Raw genomic sequence first — 21,443 nt, forward strand, 5'->3', positions numbered from 1 at the left:
CCCTTCCTCTTCAGCTTCTAACAGCTTGAAGTAGGAAGTTTCTGCTGATGTGGGCTCACCAGGATATCAAAAGAGGAAGAAGCTGTAAGTTAGGTTAGGTTAGCTATGCTATCAAACATCAAAGCACGAGAGTTTGATTTAGAAACATAAACACAAAAGCAGTACAGATTTATAGCAGCATCACTTTATTGAAGTACTTTAACAGTGTGTTGGAAGCAGTGACATTCTGTACAGTATTTCTGGGACAAAATGACAGGTGATGATCTCCCTACAGAGCGCTGAAGAAGGCGAGGAGGCCGGTGTCAGGGGATGGGTGGGCCAAAAGCTTCTGGACCTGTCAATAAAGAATATATATTTGTCACTTTCATTACTTATGCTGGCATAAGTATGCTAGCATACTCAGAATTAAATCCATCTTGGCATGTTTGTAAGGGCAATATGGTAGCTTTACAACTAAATACAATCTGGCACATTTGGGTTTGATCACTGCAGTATAATGTCTCACCTCACACTAATATAAGATCACCTGTAACTGGTCAACTGGTGTCAGTGATAAAGGTTTTAGGCAGTGTATTTTTTGCAGCCCTGAAGCTGCAGTCTGTAGACTTTATTTGACAGCAGTCTGATGACAAGCCAAATGTGTTTTCTTTTTGCGTATACAGCCAGACTTACATTTATAATACATCTAAACAAACAAAAGTAACCCAGAAAGCAGCAGCGGTAAGCACCTGCTTGAAGTTGGGGTGTTTGGCATCTTGAACCAGCTGCAGCATAACAGCCTCTGTGGTGGTGAGGAAAGCTCCGCTCTGCTTCAGTCGGGACAGAGCAAACAAACGGTCTGTCTGGCTGTGAAGGGGAGACACAAAAGTAGTAAGACATATATACAGCTTCGGAACACACACATGGACAAATCTATATGTTATGCAGGTAATAACGTTGCTATATAGCAGAAAAAGCCTAGAATACATAGATACCTTCTTGATGAGACCGCATCAGCCACAATATGAACCTCCATTCCCTTTTCGAGCAGGTCAAATGTTGTGCACTGTGGAAAACACAAGAAGCAGAGGTCCTCATTCAGGAACTGAAGTTCTGTGACATAACTACATTATTTAATAACAGCATAATAGCTTAATAATCATCTGTCACATCATTACCTCTGTCATGCTCTTTTTTGGGTCATTTTTCACTGCAATAACTAGTATGAGTAAAAGATGAACATGACTGTGAACATAATGCATTCATTACTGGAAGCTTGCAAGGAGCTTCCAGGTGTCTTTATGGGTTATTCTATGATGCCAAGGAGGAAGTAATTTGCAAAGCTAAACTACAGAATCTATGATGTGATCTTACTGCAATGCAGGCGTGTGCCTCTATTCCACACAGGATAGCCTGCTTGGGGTTCCCCAGGGTCTGCAGCTCCTTCTCAACCTCCTCTATCATCATGGTGAATGAAGTTTTAGCATGAGCCGTCAGGTCTTCTGCTCCCAGCTCTGGTACTGTGGGACCCAAGCCTCTAGGGTACTGCTCCGTCAAAATGGATGGGATGCTCAGAACACGACTGGCCTGTGAGAAGGAGGAGAAAAATAATGAATACTGACAAATTTATATCTGAGGCTGATAACTGGTATGACTGACACTAAGATAGTTGTGCGATGGGGAGTATTTCCAACCTGGAGCAATCTGGCCGCATTGCTGACAATGTTGGTAAACTGGAAGATGTTGGGACGGAACTTCTCTTGCATGTCACACAGGAAAAGCACCGAATCATTGATGGAGAGCCTGCCAATTCTTGCCACTGCAAGAACCAGGTCACAGAACAGAACAAATTGTGTCCAGATACATTAAGGTACAAGTCCGCAGGTAGTGGTACAGTGTTGGGGATGATAGGCCACTGAACATTAAAATAGCAGTAAATCATTGAACAATAACACCTGGAGAAATAAGCACTGAATAGCGTGTTTACAATGTAGTTGCTACTTTTGAGCTTTATTTTGAGCTTCAAATGATTATTATTTCACTGATTCAATCTTCTAAAGGAGGAAACAGGTTCCCTTCCTTGTACAAAATATTTCCTCGAAGGAGTTGCACTGTCTTCAATGAGACCAACTGGTATCATAGTTTAACACGAATGAATTGTAGCGACATACATAAGAAGGTTAACTTACTGTTGTTGCCTGAATGGTCCGATTATGAGGAGGAGGACGAAGAGTAGGTGACAGGTTCAACAGGACTGTAGAAAGTTCAGCTGCCAGGATAAAGTATAATGTCCAATGTACCGCCTCCTGTGTAATAAGAAACCAAAAGAAAATGTACGTATACTTGCAAGTGAAAGAGGAAGAATGCATTCAATATTAACCAAAAACGGCACAGGATTAACAGACAACAAACATCTGAATCTGAACAAATATAGTCCAACTGACCTAGCATGTAGCTAAGAAAAGACACAAGTTCATGAGTCTTTGATAAACACAGATCTCCATAAGCGCATTGACCAATAGAATTACGTGTCTTGGTGATTGACGTTTCTGTAGCCAATAGCAGCCGCTGTTCGCCTTGCTAGCTCAGTGCGGTGGTGGGAACCTTATGGGTGGGAACAGCTAACTAAAGCAAAGTGGTTACCTGAAGATGTCTGACAATGCAGAATCTCCAATAGAAACGCAAAAAGAGGAATCACAACCGCTGTCAGACGACGCGACGACAAATGATGATAAGAAAAAAAGTAAGAAAGTGTAATATATCGAAAATTCTACTCAATTAGCAAATAATAACCATCTGTTTACGAGGAATTTTGACAGTGCGTGAGGGAGCAATTCCGGGTGCATGACGTGAAAGACGATTGATAGATATTTTGGCCAATAGGAATGCTAATTTTTTCTGTTTAGCCAATAAACGTTTAGCTTTTAACATGTGGTACTACCGGTTTGGGCAATGCTAAAGTTAATGCTAATATTTATAAAGACAACATAAATCGTTTTGCTCTTTTAGAATAATTTTTTTAGAGAGTCTATTTCCATTATGTATCAACTGTTTCACGATGGTGCCAATAGCAATTATACATCTTGTAACGTTATATATGAATAGTTTATCGAGACTAAGCTAACAAACAGTTAGCTTAAAACTGTCAAACTGTCCCAGCCATAGCTATGGTCACAGCTCAGTTTATTAAAAATATGTTGTTTCATGTTTTGGGGTTTGAAATACGTTTGTTCAGGAATTCAAGAAGAAATACTTTCCTTTTCATTATTACGCTCATTAGCTGTGTGAGATTGAATTCAAGGGTGGCTTTCTGTTTAAGAGTTATTTTAGAAAACTTTGCCAAATAATTGTATTTTATATGAGGGCACAATTATGTCGTTTAAGTAGCTACAATGTTCAAAACATGATATCTGAGCAGCATAGGGTCGGAAATCTTTATTTTTAGTGATTCAGTTTATTCCTGAGGATGCAAAGCTTTGCGCCACCTATTTTTATTCATCAGAATCAGCTTTAATGGCAAAGTGAGTGTAAACACATAGAAGGAATTTGACTCTGGCTTTTGGTTTCTCTCAAAGTACATACACAAATATAGACATACAGCTAACAACAACCACAAAGCTGAACAAGGCAAACATAAACATGTGACTACTATTTACAGATATAATTTTGTATATAAGTGTGTTTATACATATACACATGCATATGCATACACATACGTAAGTGTATGTATATATACACTTTTCATTAACATTTTTTAAACTCATGAGAATAAAGAGAACAAATTGATCTAATACTCTAAGTGTGTACAATGTTTTGGTTTCATTTACAAAACTTTCATTGTAAAAATGTAACATGAAACATGGTCTGTGCACATGTAGGTCCAATGCAAGTTTTTAGCAATAAAGCTAAGTTTTTTTTGTCATCAAGGCAAATGCTCGACAACAGTGAATCTCAAAGCTTATAATTGCATCAAATAGAAGACTTTTCAAGTACACATGGCGGATGTATTTCACAATTGTACCAACAGGAAAGCAGTTAAATTCAAATAATTTAAATTAACATCAGAAGGGATTAAAGGGGAGGAAATTTTGCAACCATGAATTGTAGACTATAATAACAAATAGTGCAAAAGCCCAACAGGTGTTAGTTTTTGTAGTTCGTATGGCACCGGCCCTTAAAAATGCCATGTAATTCTGCAGTATTTCATCTACTTTTTACTGGAAGTACATCATCATAGTTCTTGTTTTTCCACTATGGAATAGCGGTTGTGTCACTGGATTTAACTCATCCAGAAATTACCCTGAACAATTCATGTTTGGATTTGCCCGTGCCAGTCTGAGTGGCAGGCAGCAGCAGTACTTTCACTCTTTTTATTTTCTCTGTTTCTATAGTTGATGTTCTGCTGAAGGCAGTGGGAGACACTCCTATAATGAAAACAAAGAAGTGGGCAGTGGACAGGGGGAGGACGGTACAGTCCCTGTCTCAGTTCATCTCTCGCTTCCTCAAGCTTGACAGCAGTGAACAACTGGTAAGGATGACGTGTGTCTACTGACTTTCTAAAATCATGTCTTGAGCAGAGGCTTTGAAAACACGCTTCAGGTCTTGCAATTCTGTACATATAACTGCATCTGTTTTTTTTCCAGTTCATTTATGTTAACCAGTCTTTTGCCCCCTCACCGGATCAAGAAGTAGGGGTCCTCTTTGATGTAAGTACATATCTACTTAAAACATATGGAAGTTCATGCTAGCGATCTTATTAGTAACTGAACCTGACACACAAACCTAAACCATGTCTCCAAATATAATTGCAACACATGTACACACAAAAGACCGGGTTTATTCATGTGTACTACACTGCTTGCCAACAACATACTGTATATTCAAATCTTGTTTTGTTTTGATTAAGTAAAGAGAAGCAAATGTGTCAAGCCCTATCAGTGATTACAGATGAGAACAAGAATATTATCACTAAATATTCAGACATGAAAATCACTCACCTTTCGGCGAAATTCGCCGTTTTGAAACCAAAATAGGTGACCTACGTGAATCGTGTAGATTCGATGAGTAAATGTTTGGGGCGGTTAAGTACTCTGGCGTACGACTATTTTAGAAAAATAAATAAATTAAAAAGTCCACATGGGATTTGTTTTGATGCGCTGGATTTAACCAATCATCGAACTTCCACCTACCAATGAAACGAGTTCTAGCCAATCAGATGCAAAGTAGGGCGGGTCTTTGCCGAAATGTGAGTGTGCCGTGCCGGTGTGGAGGCAAAGTTTATCAAACTTGGAGCATGTAGATACAGGCAGCTTTAGTTGAGAAAGTAGTTAAAACAAATGGCGCTGGGCATGAATAGAGGACAAGAGGAAAAGGGTGGAGACGGGAAGCCATTTAGCACTTGGTGCCTCAAATTGAGGGAGCCGGGGGCTTGCTTCTGCAGCTCATGTTCAAGGAAGACACTGTACGGCAAGCGGTAAGACAGTGCTTGCTAGTCACAAAGCTTCGGTCCGTGCACTCTGTAATACGAGTACGTTACAGTGCCAAGGTACTTATCCCCGCCAGGATTTATATCCCCTGGCCGCGGGAGCGCGCGTGCACTCGGAGCGGAGCTTCGGCCCCCCTACAGGTTGTCTCATTGGAACTACAGCTGCAGCTAAAAGTTACATAGTGGAAGACTCGACAGGGTTTTCCATAATAAGGGTCTCATTTATCTACATAAATACGTGTATTTGTCTGTTACATTAAGGCGACGTGTGAATTGTTTAATGCGTCGTTTATTATAGTGGATTAATCGACAGTGTTTTCCAAAGTTCCATATTGACATGCTCCTTAGCTATAGGCCTATCTACGTTAGTCATGCAGGTTGATGAACAATATTTTTTCCTCGTCTTTGCTAACCCATCCCTCCCTGCCCTCTAACGTGATTTCTGTTTTAATTTAGTTTTAATATGGCTTTTCAATTAACTGCATTGTTGATTGGTTAATTGAAAAGCCATATTATAATATGAGACACCGGCAACGACCGCTACCGTTGCGACTGCGCCTGTGCCTTTACTGACCGACCGTGATACAAACAATACAGAGTACAGTGTGCACGTTCATAGCGGAACATGATTTGTCATTAACGATGGCCACTGTGTAAAAGCTATCTGAAGCCCAAACTGCCTTGACAAAGCTGTCTGTTTGGAATCAGCATGGCAGGTATTTACGTCCCAGAGTTTAGACGTCTAGCTATATGAAAAGATAAACAATGCGACGTGTTTAATAAATGTAAATAAAGCAGGAAATATCAACATGGACAAAATCATGAAAATGTACTAATTCGCTTTTTTGATGATGACCTGGCCAAAGTAGTAAAGTTTAGTTTTCACAATGATTCATTGTAGGATTATGATATTATTGCAATATGTAAATCCACATTGACTCTTTATTTAACATATGGTTGGAAGAAGTCAAAATGTATCCAAAACTTTTTAGTTTTTAAAAATTATGAGTTTTATTATTGTGTAATGTCAGAAGGACTTTAACTGTTTTGCCAGTCAAATTAACTTTAATGAGTGCATATTGAAATATTACACTGCATCAGATTGATGCTTTAAAATATGGAATATTACATGCCCCCGAACCCCCCTAGAGGGGTAATATCCTTCTCACCTTTTTCACCCCTGACCCGTTGTCATGCCTGAATATTACCTTTTATAGGATACATTATTATTGTGGTGATATTTAGAACACTCAGCCACAGTATAACTAAATGCCTTTACTAGTGATGTTATGTTCTGTGCCAAGGCTTCGAAGCGTGTGTCGAGAAATCCCTGAAGTTTTCCGTAAAGCGCGTATCGAGGCTTGTATCTTTTTAGACAAATGACATCATCATCGATGACACGCGAAGCCTCGCTGGCCGTCCATACCACGTGAGTGGTTTATAAAGCGTTTCGAATCTACACGGTTGTATTATACATCCATGATCTAGACGAGCACATTCACTGCCCTCAGCCCAGTTAAATCACTGCCACTTTCCAGTTTTAGAATACTAATATTGCCCCTCCTGCTATTATTATATTATGACCAAAAGGATTGATTTACACACGTTTGATAGTTGCATTCCTCTCAAGGAAATACATTTATTATACAGTTATGTCAATTATATTATACCACCAGAAAATACACACCATATTGATATAAATGGATTACATGGAAATTGGTCTTTTTCTTTACTTGTCTTTACTTGTGCAAAATACAGTCAAAAACCCTCTCTGATACAGTGTATCACAGATCACATAGATCATCTGTAATATATCTGCCTCATTTACACTCTTTGACCAACAGGTGGTATTGTGAGCAAATGAAGCCTCGAGAAATGAACTCTTTTGCGAACCAATTTGCTGGAAAGCTTCAATGCTTCGTGAGGCTTCATATTACATGAAATTTAACAGTTAACATTAGTTTTGTACACTGTAATTTTGGAAATGTACTGTGACATCACTCATCTGCCTTACTATTTTATTTAACATTTCTCTTTGTCTTTTTTTCCTCTCTTTTTCAGTCTTTTGGCAGTGATGGCAAGCTGGTTCTATATTACTGTAAATCTCAAGCCTGGGGTTGAACTGCTTCCTTAAACTCCATTTCGGACCTCCCTCTTTCCTACATTCATCCTCCAAACATGAACAATGTTGTTTTTTTCTTTCTTTTTTCTTTCACTTTTTCTGTACATACATATGTAAATAAATGATTGTGACTATGTAAAGCTCTTCACACTTTTTTTAAGGCATCACATTTGGCACCCAAAAATAAACACTTAACTTAGTGGGCACAGGATTTGGCTTTGCACAGCGCTCAGCGCTGATGCTGATTGGGGGGGAGCCTATTCATATGGACACAAGTGTTCACAGTTTTATCAACTCTTTTGGTTCAATAATTGAATACCTTAAGGTCAAATTGGCTAACAGCTTAGACTGGTGGAAAAGGTTTTTGGGAGGTTGAGAGGGAACCACCTTTTAAAAAGTACAGACACAGGAAGAGAGGGGGCACTACAGTAACAGATGGACAGAGGAATTACATGATTCAGGATGGGTTTTGTGACATAAATTCCCAAGAAAGACAGAAAAGAGTTGAGTGGCGTGGAGACGAGACGCTTAGTTGCTCCATCGATCTTGCATCACCGTCTGACTATTGGTCAGGAGGATTAAAGGGAGGAGTGCAGCTGGAGAGGTAAGGGTCACTGATGCTCATCCTGGAGGAGGGAAACTAGTGACAGATACAGAAAAATATGAAGAGTGCAGTGACATGGAGAATCGGTTGCAGATGAAGCAACTAAAATCAAGTTCTTAGGGAGCTTTTTGATTAAGGGCTCTTCAACAAGACAGAGATAACCATAAGGACCATAGGTATGGACGGCAAGAAGTGTTTTGTGGTAGTTACGTCATGTTTGACCTGAAATACTACGAAGGACAAGAAAAAGATCTTTGGTAGGTACTTGTCACTAATTATTTTAACATAACAAGCTGAAAAGTGTATCAGAAAATTAATCGTTCAGCCATTTTTTTCACATAAAAAATACTAGTTGCTGGTTCCAGCTTCCCAAATGTGAGAATTTGATGCTTTTTCATTTATGATGGGAAAAGGAGAAGCTTTGGGCTTTGGACTGATGTTCAGATAAAACAAGTAATATGAAGATTTTGACTTCTGAAAAAATTGTAATATGTATTATTGCCTATTTTCTGACACAGACAAAAAATATATATATATATATATATATATATATATATATAAAAACATCAGAAATGTTGCTAATGAGTGCAGGTTAAATAAGGCAATGTCAGTAAATCTGAAAAACAATAACCGTCATCTTATTTGTTCATGCTGTGAACTTTTGTAAACTTACATTGGTCACACTACTGTATGTTTAATATGTTGGAGGAAATAATGGTGATAATATCAGATGATAAATAGAGTTCAGTTCAATGGAAAGCTATGCACATATAGTTATCGTTGTCTTTAACATTTCAGCAATCGCAAAGTATTTATGCTGGCTTTATTCTTTGGACATTGTACATCTTGCACAGATTGTAGAAATCATTTTACAGATACAGTAAAATGTACAGATTGTAGTTTTTTGTCAATATGTAGCAATAATTTCTTATTCAATTCCTTTTTTCCAGAGCTGTTACTCAATGTACTTCTGTCAGCATTATTTAGATACTAGAAACCACCATGAGGGATTTTGCTAAATTCAGTTGGTTTAACTAATGTTCTGTTGTATTTCAGGAGCTGTTGGCGGACAGGGAGACATTGCATGAGAAAGACAGCAGACATGTTCAGAATGCACTTCACACTAAAACACACCTAACACAAACAGATTAAAGAAGATTATCAGGGATTACTTGCTGAAATTTCATTTACAGTAGATCTGTGGTTAATCCATAATTTCATTAAAAAAAAAAAAGAAGTAATCTTTTGTTATTCTCTGTCTTGTCTTCCACTTAGGGTCCAGCAGTGGAGTTCATAATGAGTGGCAGGGTCAGGCCTGAGTGTGTTAACCAGGAAGCAGGAAGATATTAGCTGGAGTCACAGGATAGCAGATGTTACTTATTCTTCCATAACCCCTCCTTATACACAGCTGCAGGACCTATGTGACCTCAGGCAGTTTTTCAACTCTTACTAACATTCAACAAAGTTCGATGTCACCATATGGACACCCTGATTTTAGCCTTTATGTGTTCCATTCAACTATTTAATTTCACTTTCTTGCCAGGTGATGAATTGGATTTTAAGGATGCCCTCTATCTCCTCTTTACAACTTTTAATGATAAATTCTAGTATTTTTTGGTACAGTTACACTAATCTATTAAGTGCACACAAAAGGGTCTCCAAGTACTGAGGTCAGAGGATGTATGGCCACATCATTTCCCACAGGGATCAATAGCAGGCTATCACATTAAAACGGTCTGGCCAGCATACTGTTATGTCCTTGCATTTCTCCTGGAGTGAACCAACGCCCACCTAAATCCCCTCTTGTTCATTTTTTTGATCCATCTGTCCTTTCCCACGTGTATCAACTTCAGAGCACCTTATCCGGCTCCCTCCCCTCACGCTCTCTTTATCTTCCTCTCTTTTAATCACACTGACTTTACAGTATCGCTTTGTCAGATGTGTTTTGTCTACTGTTACATCACATTTATCTTTTGCTTTCCATTTAAACCTGGCAGCTCATCACCTCTTTAAACCACCCCAAAACATCTGTCCTGCCCTCTCAGCTCTATCTCTGACTGTACCTTCTGTCCTGTTTATCCTCTTCCCACGTGTGCCTTACTTTCTCCCCCCTCTCTCTTTCACTCTCTGGCCTCCCCCTGCTTCCTTCTTCACCTGTGTGGCCATGCTGGAGCGTATGTCCCGTCGCTCTCGCTCCCTGCTCTCCCTGACCTTGACCACTCTGGCTCTGGCCCTCTCCATCCTGGCACTCTGCACTTCCTACTGGTGTGAGGGCACCCACAAGGTGGTCAAGCCCCTCTGCCTGTCGCCCGTTAAAATGAAGAACTGTGGTCAGAACAACAGCGAGCCTTACACCACAGGTAGATGTTACATCGTCTTTCACCTCTCCACATCAGAAGTTGTTTTTTGTTGTGTTTTGTGCAGCTTTATTGTGCTTCCTATGGCTTTATTGTTTCTCTTCATGGTTTCTTTTTACGTACAGTATACTGTAACTTTGATTGATCTTTTACTGTTATTGGCAAATACACAAAATTTAAATTACATTTATTTTAATATCCACTTTTTGAGGAGCACCTTCCCATTTATGCAAACAGCTCCCTCCCAATTTTGCAATGTAACCTGTAAGTATAGCTGTCAAATACATTTAATGGAATAAAAAGTACATTTCCCTCTGAAATGTAGTAAAGTATAAAGTAGCATACAGTAAAATACTCAATTACAAGTACCTCAACATTTTTTTTAAGTAAAGTATGTTACGTTCCACACTGGTGAATATGAGTGTTTCATAATATTAAGCTTTGAGCTGGCCTAAAGCAAAAGAAGACGATACTAAACTACAAAAAGTTGCCCCGTGACTAATCCCGATATCTGTTGCAACACGTTCACGGCCATGTCACAATTGTCATCCTACCTGATGTCAAAAGTCAGGTGATGTTTTCCTGGCATTAGCTATTTTGCAATAGTCAGGCATAAATGGAATGTTGAAACATTGTTACTGACAGTACAACCCATCATCGCCACAGGTTACTCTCAGCAGGATAATGCATCATTGTTTTAAGATGCTTTACGACTTCACATGACTAATTTCCAATGGTAATCAGATATTTGTATAGTTTATGTTCTGGTAAAAATCTGCACAATCACCATCATTTGACAAAACAATCCTAATTTAAGGTCTACTTACAAGCTTCTTCTGGAGCTTTCAACTGCATCTCACAGCCTTTATCATCAGCGGACTCTATTGCGTACAGAAGATCAAATACACTGACCAAACTCTGTGAGATGTACATTGAAAGCTCTTTCCAATGGAAAAGCGAGTAAGTGGACTTTAAGTTAAGATTAATTTGTCAAGAATGAGCCTTCACCCTCAGTCTCCATGATGCTTGTTGAGGCATCATGGACCAAAATGTTTCTCTGTTAAGTAAGTGTACCTACAATACATTATGTCACATCTTTGTTTGAGTGTCTGTGCATGTGGTCGCTTTGTAATTGTGCATCATCTCATAAGGCTTTCAAAATGTGCCGATGATATAAAACGCAGCTTTCTTACATTGACTTCACGAAAATGTGGCCTTGATATTTGAACCTGATTACAGGTTATAAGTATTGAATTTCTTGATCTTTGCACTTGTGTCACTGCATAACAACCAATACCTCAAACTAATCTGATTGGATAAACTGACAGGCTTCTCCTCATATGAGAAACTGTCCTTGGTTTGATGTTTTTTAATCTCTTTTTGCTCATAAATTAGTCCCACAGTGAATTTAATTATGGCTTAGTATTAATCTGCAGGGTGTGAGGGTAGATCCCAAAGGTTTATTGGTTTATGGGGGAGAGTGCACTGTCTGCTGCCAGGTTTTTTTTAATTTTCTCAACAGATATGCTTAATCCACAATGCGATTAACAGCTCTCACTGCATAAAAGAATAATCTTTGATCACTACATGTACTTTGTGTACTTGTACAGCAAGATCTACCTTTACAATTGTGGATTTGAGTCTCCCTTATGCTTATAAGCCTGATTTACAAACACACACATGTGGGATAACAAGGTGCTGGCTGACAAACCTGCATGTGACTGGAAAACACAGACGCATGATTCTTTTGAGGCCATGGTGTGATTAACAGATTTGTTTTGTGCTCACTTCATTCTAAAGCATATACTGTTTTTTGAAATGACCAATAATTTCACATCAACACACACCTGCATGCAAAGTGTGTGTTATTCATTTAATTCTACTCTCTGACTTTTTGGTGCATGAGTTAACTTGCATTATGCACTTCTGTGTGCGTTTGTGCATCTGCTTGCCTGCACATGCATGTACTGTATGTTTATGTTTTGGATTTTCTCCGAGGGGATCAGTTGTTGATGCTGGTACCTGCAAGCACGTCCTGTGTGTGTATGTGGCTTTTCCTCCCACATTCTAAAGAAATGCAAGTCTGGATTGGTTTGGAGAATAGATGGACCACAGATGTGTGCGAGTATAAATGCGTTGGAGCCTCTATGTCTAAAGAGCTGTAAAGATATCCACCCAGTGCATTTTTGGATCCTGCCACCAACTGCATTATCATAACAGGAATAAGCGATACAAAGATGTAGCTAAAATGCTCTTCTCATTGTCTTCCTCTTGTAATGTCACACAGAGAGTCCCACACAGAACCCCTTCAACCGCACACTGTCTCCAGCCAGGAGGGACGAGCTGGCCAAGATTAGACAGAGGCAGCTGGCCAACGCAGTTCAGTACATATGGGAGACGGGAGAAGACAAGTTTGCTTTTAGATACTTCCACACTGGTTTCTGGGAAAGTTGCGAGAAACACAGTGATGGTAAGGCCACAAAGCAAACGTCCAAACATACATAAACTTGCATCTTGTCACAATATTAGTAATATTAGTAGATTTTCAAAGGTTTATTTCATTCTCAGCTCTCCGATAAAATCTTTTCATTTATATTTAAATGTTTTCTGTTTTCATTTTGTTCATTTCTGTAAATTTGGTTGGCAGGGGAGAAATGTCGAAGCTTTATAGAGTTAACACCTGGAGAAACACAAGGTGAGTTGTGTATCAGCCGAAATATAAAAAACTCCCATTTAAATATTTTTTTTCGATGTGGATGCGTGTGTGTCAATTGTGTATGTATTTTCAAATGTTGCAGGTGTGCTCTGGCTGTCAGTTATTTCAGAGTTTACGTACATTGGCCTGCTGGGGATGGGATTCTTACTGATGTGGCTGGAAGTCTTGTGTTCCCATAAAGAGATGCACTCGCTAAAAATCAATGCCTATGCAGCTATCTGTACTGTGTTATCAGGTGAGCCTCAGTGTCTTTTCCTTCCCTAACTTTATAACCACCTCCTTCTCCATATATCAATCTTTATTTGCATGGTCATCCTTCTTGGTTCGGTCTGTTTTTTATTTGTTTCACCCCTCATGTACTGTAGGTCTTCTTGGGATGGTGGCCCATATGATGTACACTACAGTATTTCAGATGACAGTCATTGTGGGCCCCAAAGACTGGAGGCCTCAGTCCTGGGACTACGGCTGGTCTTTTGCGTAGGTGGCTGCTCTTTAAAGATCCAAGCCTATATGTTTAAAGCATGTACATATAATACTTGTTATTTACAGGCTATGATGACATGTTTCTCTTCTCTCTCTAATTTTCCTAAATCTCCTCTGTTTCCAGTCTTGCCTGGGTGTCCTTTAGTTGCTGTATGGGGGCCGCTGTGGTCACCCTCAACTCCTACACAAAGACCATCATCGAGCTCCGTCGCAGACAGAGGCTCCGTTTGGAGGAAGCAAGAAACGCCACTCATGCTCCTTCCTATGATGAGGTTGTTCCAGGGGGCGGGCTCTACTCTGTCAGTGGCCTGTTGCAGTGTCCAGACGGCATGATCGATGTAGCGTGGGCCCCGAATGGTAGTGTGGTTGGAGTAGGAAATGGGGATGTGCCAACGCTGGTTTTAGTAGGAGGCTGTGGGCCAGAGGGGTGTGAAGACTGTGAAAGAGAGATGGATGAGATGGATGAGGCCATGGACCGAGTTGATTCACCTTGTTAGGGGCTCTTTTATATCCATCAACTTACAAGGGCTGAAAAACTGAAAAAGGAAAGACTCTGTCACTGTGCTGGAGAAGGATCGATGTGAGCAAACAGATGCTGTTTTTTATTTTCTTTGACTTTCAGTGAAGTTTGGACATACGAATTTGTGCTTGAAGGCCGGTGAAATCAACACATATTAAACTGTAAAGACTACCATGTATGAATATGTCACACTGGCATGCAAGACTGCATGTTTTACGAGTATTTCTCAGTGCCTCATGGTAGGAAAGTAAATGTGTGTCTCTTTCTGTAATATAAACTTAATTATTACTTAATTGTTTATATTTTAACATGCAATGTATCAGGACAAGTCATATCAATGATCATTTCACTGCCTAGACGGGGTGGATGTTTCTTCTGCTGATACCTAAACAGGTCAGCCTGTCCTTTCTCATTTATCTGAGTGGGCCATTCAACATTATTTGTTTTTTTCAAGCTCTTCTCTTGCTTGTGACAAACTTTTGATGCAATGCATGTAGAACAGAGGATAAAACAACCACAGTTTCACTACAGATGCACAGACAAACCCATACGATAGACACATAGTGATAGAAAGATTACAGAGATTTTGAAAAGTCTGCTCTCTGATGTTGAACAGAAGATTATGTGTAAACCAGTAATCCCGAGTTGGATGGAAATGAAGGAGGAATAGAGTGAGGAGAGATGGAGGGCATGTGAAGGGATGGAGCGGGGGAGCAGGTTGTGGGGGGTTAGAACGGAAGTTGGAAAGAAACACACACACACACACACACACACACACACACACACACACACTTTCAGGGAAATAATTGTGTTTAAATTCAGGTATTTACTGTGTTTAACATAAAATTATACAGGCAACATTTCTTAAATAAACGTACAAAAATCTACCTTAAATGTTTGTAGGTTTTACATGTGGGACACTTCTGGATTTACTGTCTGAGACATAATTGAACAACATATAATTGAAAACCTAAAACACAAAGCGTAATTTTTGCTAGCATTATAAACACAGTATGTTTCTAGGTCATAGACGATTTTATTGTTTTTCTGGGAAAGACAAATAAATAGATTTTCAAAGCACAGATTTATGAGAAAATATTTAATTGATTGTACAGTGAATAGAGTACAACACTTCAGAGCTACCATGTCTATTAAGACATTTCCAGTTATGTAAAAAAAAAAACTTAAGTGAGCTAACAATTGGGTATGATACTTAGATTTGTCATTACCATTAATTCAAAACATCTTTGAACCATTTAACAGTAGGACACATTTATAATACACATTCTGAATGCATATATGTATCGCATCAATAATAGTCACCATAAATCTTATTTTTTAGCTGTACACATTTTAAACACTATGCCATAATTTACCTTTTAGCCTCCATTTCACATAAATTAATAGACAAACATGATAGTAAACCAATATGACAAACGAAAACTTACTGAAAGGTTAATTGCAACCAAGACACTGCAGAGAAGAGTATTTGCACGGAGGAGTTGAGTGGATGAAAGAGGAGGGAGGAGGAAGCATGTGAGGCTGAGAAAAAATAAAAGTTTAAGAGAGTCTAATGAGAGGGGATGAAGTAGGAATGACTTTATTGTTTAATTGGTTCATAGTGGATAAGACGCATTGCATTCTCATTTTCAATCACTCCTTTGATGAACTCTCCTTCAGCCAGTCGCTCTATGAGAGAGAAAAAATAAAGTAAGAGAAAACAGTAAACAAGATATACAGCAAGTAGTTTGGTGTCATGATGAGTTTGAAAAATGCACCTGTTTCTTATCTAAGAAATCCTGTCTTATCTCCTGTGTGTGTGTGTGTGTGTGTGTGTGTGTGTGTGTGTGTGTGACAGTAGCATGCAGTGAAGTCACTTAAGGGTTCATGATACATGGCTTGTACATATATAATAAAGCTTGCATGATGTAATGCTGTAACTGGGGGGATGTGCCCCCAGTGGTGTATTATTGTCAAGCCAAACAGCTGTAAAATGTAATCTTCACTACAGGATGTAAGAACAGCTGCTGAGGAGAGGTAGTAAGAGCTCACGCAAATTTGATCTCTCTTTAACATAAGTACGTAGCGATAAGAACACAATGACCTGTCATGCACAGTGGGGGCAGAATATGTAAACAAACGTGTGTTATTTCCTTTACCGTTGTCTTTCTTTTCGAAGTAAGACCACAGCTTGTTGGCTCTCTTCTCGGGTGTGTTCTCGTCCTCTGGTAACTTGCTCTGCTCCTCCTTCGGGATCAGCTTAAATATGGCCTGAGAGGGGGTAGGGTATAATATCTGTGATTAAGATACATAATTTCTCTCACACAAATAATGTATGGAACGTCAACACAGCATATAAAACGAATGCGTGCAAGCCAAGAAGCATGTAGCCTGTGGGACAAGTGAGTCAAGTTAATTAATGTCTTGTGGTTTATAGAGCGTCTGATGAAAAACAACTTGACATTTAGAGAAAAGCTAAAGGCCAACACTTTTTCTTATGTCTAGTCCCTGATTACTGTCATTAGGCATTGTATACTCACTGGGCAATTTGGCTGAATACAACCAAATCAAGTAGCCTACAATTAAATCTTACATAAAATGTAGCCTGCAATCCCCACGACACCTGATCTGCCCACCAGATTAGCAGCAGTTACGAGAGCAATCCTGGAGGGCTTGGCCATCACAATTTATGTATATTTATGTAGACTATGTATACAAGTTAAAAATGTATGAATTAATAATTAAGCAGCCCACGTTAGCACATCTAGACCTGTGTGTCATTTCTCAGACATAATGAATCTGAAATATGCCACTTAGAATCCAGCAGATTTTAAATGACTGTGCACTTTAGGTTTAGGCCTTTAAGTGTGTGTCCCACTTAAAGAGGAAGCACTCATCTCCCACATTTAAGACATCTAGATTAACATGGATTAGTGCCAAGATTCAGGCCACAGGCCAAACACCAAGATGTCATCTCTTTTCTCCCTGGACTGTCCCTCCATCTTGCCCCTCTGGTCTTGTGCTCTGTTTAGTTTACAGCTTATAGATGACAAACAGTTACTGGTCACATACATAATAAAATCAGATCTGTATCAAGGAGTCACATACAAATGTGGACACCCCCTTAAAGATACACTGTTTTTACATCTCATCATATCAGTGTACCATACTAGATTAAAGTAAAATTGTCTCGTCCGGCTACTTACTTGTTTACTCTTCAAACCCACAAATGAAAATCAATATAGCTAGATTATCTTTCTGTAATAACGATGTTAGCTTCTCTGCATATAGCAGATCTGTTTATTTCCTCTCAACAGAGTCTAATTTTGTTGTAGGTTGTTAAACTTTTGGCAGTGTGACTTTAAAATGTAGCTATTTTGTACAGTGGTTGTAAATGTGATGCACATGGACTCAGGCCAGTTGGCCAGGAATGAAATCCCATTACAATGCCAGCTGGAAACTTGGCTGATCTGTCTAAACCTCTTACAATACTATATCATTCGTCTTAGAACAGAAGATAAGAAACGTTACAACATTCATCAGACTGAGTATTGATTATATGAAAACAATGGCTAACAACAACTATGACACAGTAATTAGCACAAATACATCTAACAGTGGGAAGTGGCAGCCTCATGAATTAAAGGAACATGGATTAGGGAAAAGCAGTCTGTCTATAGACAGAGCGATACAAGAGTCTTATTATTATTATCTTAGCCTAAGAGTAGGACTGCCTACATCGTCTCAGAGTTAACCCTGTAATCACAGAGATTATCAGGGGTTTGAGGCCCAAATAGACTATAGCTAATTGGGCTGGCAAACAGTACTGAGACCTAAATACTAATTATAGGGATGGTATAACAACTATTTTTGTCCATGGGTCTAAAAGGGAACTGGCAAAATACCAGGAGAACCTGACAATATGATGCGCTCCAACAATAATAATCCAAAACTATTCTACTTTAAACTAAAATGACCATCGAGTTAAATCAACAACACCTCACTGTCATATAACTTTCAAATTAACATAGAAAAGTAGTATACTACAGGACTATTGGACTGAATTAAATAATGTCAAGTAATCCTCATATTTTCTCTCTGTAGCTTTGACAACTTAGTATAAAACATTTCCCTGGAGACAACAGAACAGCTTAAATGTCTATTATATGTTTATAGCAGCAGAAAAAGTTTAAAATGATGGTCAAATGTTATAACCTTTCTGTATTTAGCACTCCTAGTCAACATAGTTTGATGTTTAGAAATTCGCAAAGAGGCAAAATGTTTAGAGCAAGATACATCCTCACACTGTAGAAATAGAGGATATTATTTGATTTTTGTCATACTATTAAAGTGTCTAATCCTTTCATCCTCTTCCTACACATCACTGCATGTATCCCTCTCACCTGGCAGATCTCCGTCACTTCTGTCTTGTTGATGTATCCGTTCTTGTCCACATCAAACAGCGAGAAGGCCCACTCCAGTTTCCGGATCGTCTTCCCAGTGGAGGTCATGTGCAGTGCGATGATGTACTCCTTGAAGTCCAAAGTGCCATCATCGTTGGTGTCAAAGGAGCGAAACACATGTCGTGCGTAGCTCTTGGTATCGCTGTCAGGGAAGAAGCGGCTGTAGATCTGCTCAAACTCTTCAGGTGTTATGCGTCCCGTTGGGCACTGCGTCTGAAAGTTCTCATACCACTGAGAGATCTCATTTTCAGTAAATTTGGTGTTGAGCTTCAGGTCCTGTAGGATCTCCTTTGATATTGCGCTACTGGTTGAATTTCCCATGGTAGATGCTCTCAGTGTCTTAGTAATGTGTCAGTACTGACTATACTCACTTGCAAATATTTGCCACCTGAGTTTATCTTCTCCTGTTGAAAAATATTTGTTTACTGGCTTGATGTCTCCTGTTGATGTATAAAGGCCAAAGACACCCTGAAGTGAAAAAAAGATTTACACATATTAGTACAGTCCACTTAGGAAATCCTAAATATGTTGATACTACTATATCAATAAATCACAATGTGAGGATGATCTAAACATGTAGGGAACGCTTACCTGTGTGTTGTGTGGCAGATGATGGCTGGAGAACTGAGTGTGTGTCTCACCAGTAAGACAGTGAGAGATCAGGAGGGCAGGGGGAAACACACTCCTACCATGGATGACTGGGTTAATTATGTTAATGCGGGATTTACTGTAAGGTGGCTGAGCTTTAGACTAAAATGACCCCCTGGATCCTACTTTTCTCTATTGGGTCTGGAAGTCTAGAAAGATCTACAATATATGACAGTGTTGAGTAAAAAGTAGGATTTCTGAGTAATGCCTTGTAGTGGTGTATCCAAGAAGTTAATAGTCTTACTTAATAACTCAATATTTATCAACAGAGTTCAGTTCAATGCATTTCAATGTATCCTTGTGGTAACAACCCCTTCAGGAAATTGAGAAGTAATTGAATGCTACATAATCATAAAAACATATACACTTTTAAACACTGACCAGCAGATTAGCAGACATGAAGGGAAACCCTGTTTTCAATACTTTAGGTTCTTCAGCAGTATGTCTGCTATTTCATTAGTGTCCTTACCAATGGGTTTAGTTGTCCACTGACATCTAATTCCAGACTGCCATGCAGTTTAGCTTCCCCTGTACCTCCATCAGCACTGCCGGCCCATGACCTCCTACCTGTCATAGCGAAGCTATGATGTCCTTTCACTGACTTCTCTGTCACTAGCCTTTTCAAAGTTTTGCCCGTCTTTTCTAACTCAAAAAAAATTGTTTTTTTAATTCACAAAAAACATACTCATTATTACGCCTTTATTTTTACTTCATTTTTCTACCCACTCCCTAGGAACTCTTTCTCTGTCTATGGTCTCTATCTTTACTGTAAACATACATCACAGAATTACTGTGACGCATCAGCACATCATACTTCACTTTGGCTGACACATTTACGTCATCAGTCAGTTTTCTGTGTGTCTGCTTTGATTAGACTTAAAGTATTATCTTGATTGTCTTAACTGCTGTTTCAGACCAACTCAGCATGGAGGTGGGGCCGTATGTGTTAATAAATTGGCATGAGGGGTATGTATATTGAAACAGGGAGGATGAAAACACAAGTTGATAGCATTAGTAGCCCTTTTTATGTACACTTGTTTGTTAGCAGGATTTTCTTTGCTCCATAAATATGCTCAGTGAGACTATCTATTGGATTACTTCTGACCTGCCCTGTCCCACCCAATCCAACCCTTAGCCAATTACCACCATCATCATCATCATCATCATCATCCTGTGAGTGCCAAAGCCAACAGAATTACGCCCTCCTCTCCACAAACCCTCTCTGCGCCTGACCTTTACCCTACCTCCACTAATTGCTAGAGCTTGAGCAAGAAAGGATTTGTGATCACTTTTGACAAAAAAATGACAATGAATGACACTCAAGAAAGAATACATTCTTTGTAGCAGCTATTACATTGCTTTGCAACAATGAACATAATATACATTTCTTTTGCAGGCAGTAACGTATAATACAAAATATAAATATATACAATATAAATAAATATAATATAAGTAGTGCAGTTACAGGTTAAAGTTTATTGATAGTAGGAGTCAATACATCTAAAAATATCTGCAATTAGACCAGTGATGCTGGCGACATCCCAGTTGGCTGGGCAGCGTTATAGCCAATTAACTGGTGGTATCAAGCTTCACCTTACAGCACAGCATTGACCTGGGAGCCACCTCAACGTCAGCACTGACACATATATTGTACATCTGCCCCACTCTGTGTAAACAGGTTAGGCCCATTCATTCATGTACTCCTTTACTTAGTATGAGAACCAAGCAGACAAGGAATTTGTTTAAAATTAAAGGTTTTTATTTTTTATTTTTTTATGTGATTATTAATCGTTATTTCCCAAATGAACATCACGATAAAAGTGTGACTTTTCAACATATTAACTCTCAATCGTATTTCAAGATAGTCACAAAGTTGAATAGTACACCTCATGTCCTAAAGTTTAAGAAGTAAAAGCACTGACTACATAATATGCACTCCCAAGCAGGGAGATGAGAAATGTGAATGCTGAAAAGGAAAATATTTTTAAAAAGAAAAATCCACTCTCAGCCCAAACAATGCCTTGGTGGGACACGACTCAAATCTTAAGACTGAAAGAGAGAGGAGG

At 39.0% G+C, this 21,443-nt stretch overlaps 4 protein-coding genes across 8 annotated transcripts; 2 read left to right on the top strand and 2 right to left on the bottom strand.

Moving 5' to 3' along the window:
* Positions 1-164: 164 nt before the first annotated feature.
* Positions 165-5,063, bottom strand: isoc2 (isochorismatase domain containing 2). 3 transcript variants are annotated; one of them, XM_078252747.1, is made up of 7 exons: positions 4,977-5,063; positions 2,169-2,285; positions 1,674-1,798; positions 1,354-1,566; positions 975-1,045; positions 729-846; positions 165-334 (listed from the first exon to the last, which is right to left on the bottom strand). In XM_078252747.1, coding segments are annotated over exons 2-7 (594 nt in total). In that variant the 5' UTR covers positions 2,170-2,285; positions 4,977-5,063; the 3' UTR covers positions 165-268. The 3 variants fall into 3 exon arrangements, with proteins under 3 accessions (XP_078108873.1, XP_078108872.1, XP_078108871.1); XM_078252746.1 differs by lacking the exon at positions 4,977-5,063 and adding an exon at positions 2,623-2,714; XM_078252745.1 differs by lacking the exon at positions 4,977-5,063 and adding an exon at positions 2,424-2,512.
* On the top strand, positions 2,629-7,720 carry atg12 (ATG12 autophagy related 12 homolog (S. cerevisiae)). Its single transcript, XM_078252752.1, has 4 exons — positions 2,629-2,722; positions 4,371-4,507; positions 4,623-4,685; positions 7,526-7,720. Exons 1-4 carry the CDS (start codon positions 2,629-2,631, stop codon positions 7,583-7,585), a joined length of 354 nt encoding a protein of 117 aa, XP_078108878.1. The 3' UTR covers positions 7,586-7,720.
* Positions 7,721-7,928: 208 nt separating this feature from the next.
* LOC144519521 (germ cell-specific gene 1-like protein) lies at positions 7,929-16,198 on the top strand. Of its 3 annotated transcripts, none has more exons than XM_078252723.1 (7): positions 7,929-8,190; positions 9,466-10,550; positions 12,835-13,017; positions 13,195-13,242; positions 13,346-13,498; positions 13,629-13,740; positions 13,871-16,198. In XM_078252723.1, the coding sequence occupies exons 2-7, from the start codon at positions 10,355-10,357 to the stop codon at positions 14,241-14,243; spliced, it is 1,065 nt and encodes a 354-aa protein (XP_078108849.1). In that variant the 5' UTR covers positions 7,929-8,190; positions 9,466-10,354; the 3' UTR covers positions 14,244-16,198. The 3 variants fall into 3 exon arrangements, with proteins under 3 accessions (XP_078108849.1, XP_078108848.1, XP_078108850.1); XM_078252722.1 differs by lacking the exon at positions 7,929-8,190 and adding an exon at positions 8,197-8,447; XM_078252724.1 differs by lacking the exon at positions 7,929-8,190 and adding an exon at positions 8,197-8,366.
* rcvrn2 (recoverin 2) lies at positions 15,351-20,685 on the bottom strand. The gene is made up of 4 exons (XM_078252754.1): positions 19,321-20,685; positions 18,670-19,197; positions 16,426-16,537; positions 15,351-15,955 (listed from the first exon to the last, which is right to left on the bottom strand). Exons 2-4 carry the CDS (start codon positions 19,048-19,050, stop codon positions 15,867-15,869), a joined length of 582 nt encoding a protein of 193 aa, XP_078108880.1. The 5' UTR covers positions 19,051-19,197; positions 19,321-20,685; the 3' UTR covers positions 15,351-15,866.
* Positions 20,686-21,443: the final 758 nt, after the last annotated feature.

Source organism: Sander vitreus, chromosome 6 (genome assembly GCF_031162955.1).
Source record: "Sander vitreus isolate 19-12246 chromosome 6, sanVit1, whole genome shotgun sequence".
NCBI classification, from domain to species: Eukaryota; Metazoa; Chordata; class Actinopteri; order Perciformes; family Percidae; genus Sander; species Sander vitreus.

Excerpts from the sequence above, each read along its gene's own strand:
- isoc2 (XM_078252747.1), bottom strand. Across the intron at positions 1,567-1,673 it reads ATGCGGCCAGATTGCTCCAG|GCCAGTCGTGTTCTGAGCAT; the intron begins GTTGGAAATACT and ends TCCTTCTCACAG. Across the intron at positions 335-728 it reads AACACCCCAACTTCAAGCAG|GTCCAGAAGCTTTTGGCCCA; the intron begins GTGCTTACCGCT and ends CTTTATTGACAG.
- atg12 (XM_078252752.1), top strand. The coding sequence starts at position 2,629 with ATGTCTGACAATGCAGAATCTCCAATAGAAACGCAAAAAGAGGAATCA. Across the intron at positions 2,723-4,370 it reads AAATGATGATAAGAAAAAAA|TTGATGTTCTGCTGAAGGCA; the intron begins GTAAGAAAGTGT and ends CTGTTTCTATAG. Across the intron at positions 4,686-7,525 it reads AAGTAGGGGTCCTCTTTGAT|TCTTTTGGCAGTGATGGCAA; the intron begins GTAAGTACATAT and ends TCTCTTTTTCAG.
- LOC144519521 (XM_078252723.1), top strand. The coding sequence starts at position 10,355 with ATGCTGGAGCGTATGTCCCGTCGCTCTCGCTCCCTGCTCTCCCTGACC. Across the intron at positions 13,243-13,345 it reads AACACCTGGAGAAACACAAG|GTGTGCTCTGGCTGTCAGTT; the intron begins GTGAGTTGTGTA and ends CAAATGTTGCAG. Across the intron at positions 13,499-13,628 it reads TATCTGTACTGTGTTATCAG|GTCTTCTTGGGATGGTGGCC; the intron begins GTGAGCCTCAGT and ends CATGTACTGTAG.
- rcvrn2 (XM_078252754.1), bottom strand. The coding sequence starts at position 19,050 with ATGGGAAATTCAACCAGTAGCGCAATATCAAAGGAGATCCTACAGGAC. Across the intron at positions 16,538-18,669 it reads AAGTGACGGAGATCTGCCAG|GCCATATTTAAGCTGATCCC; the intron begins GTGAGAGGGATA and ends ACCCCCTCTCAG. Across the intron at positions 15,956-16,425 it reads CTTCGAAAAGAAAGACAACG|AGCGACTGGCTGAAGGAGAG; the intron begins GTAAAGGAAATA and ends TCTCTCTCATAG.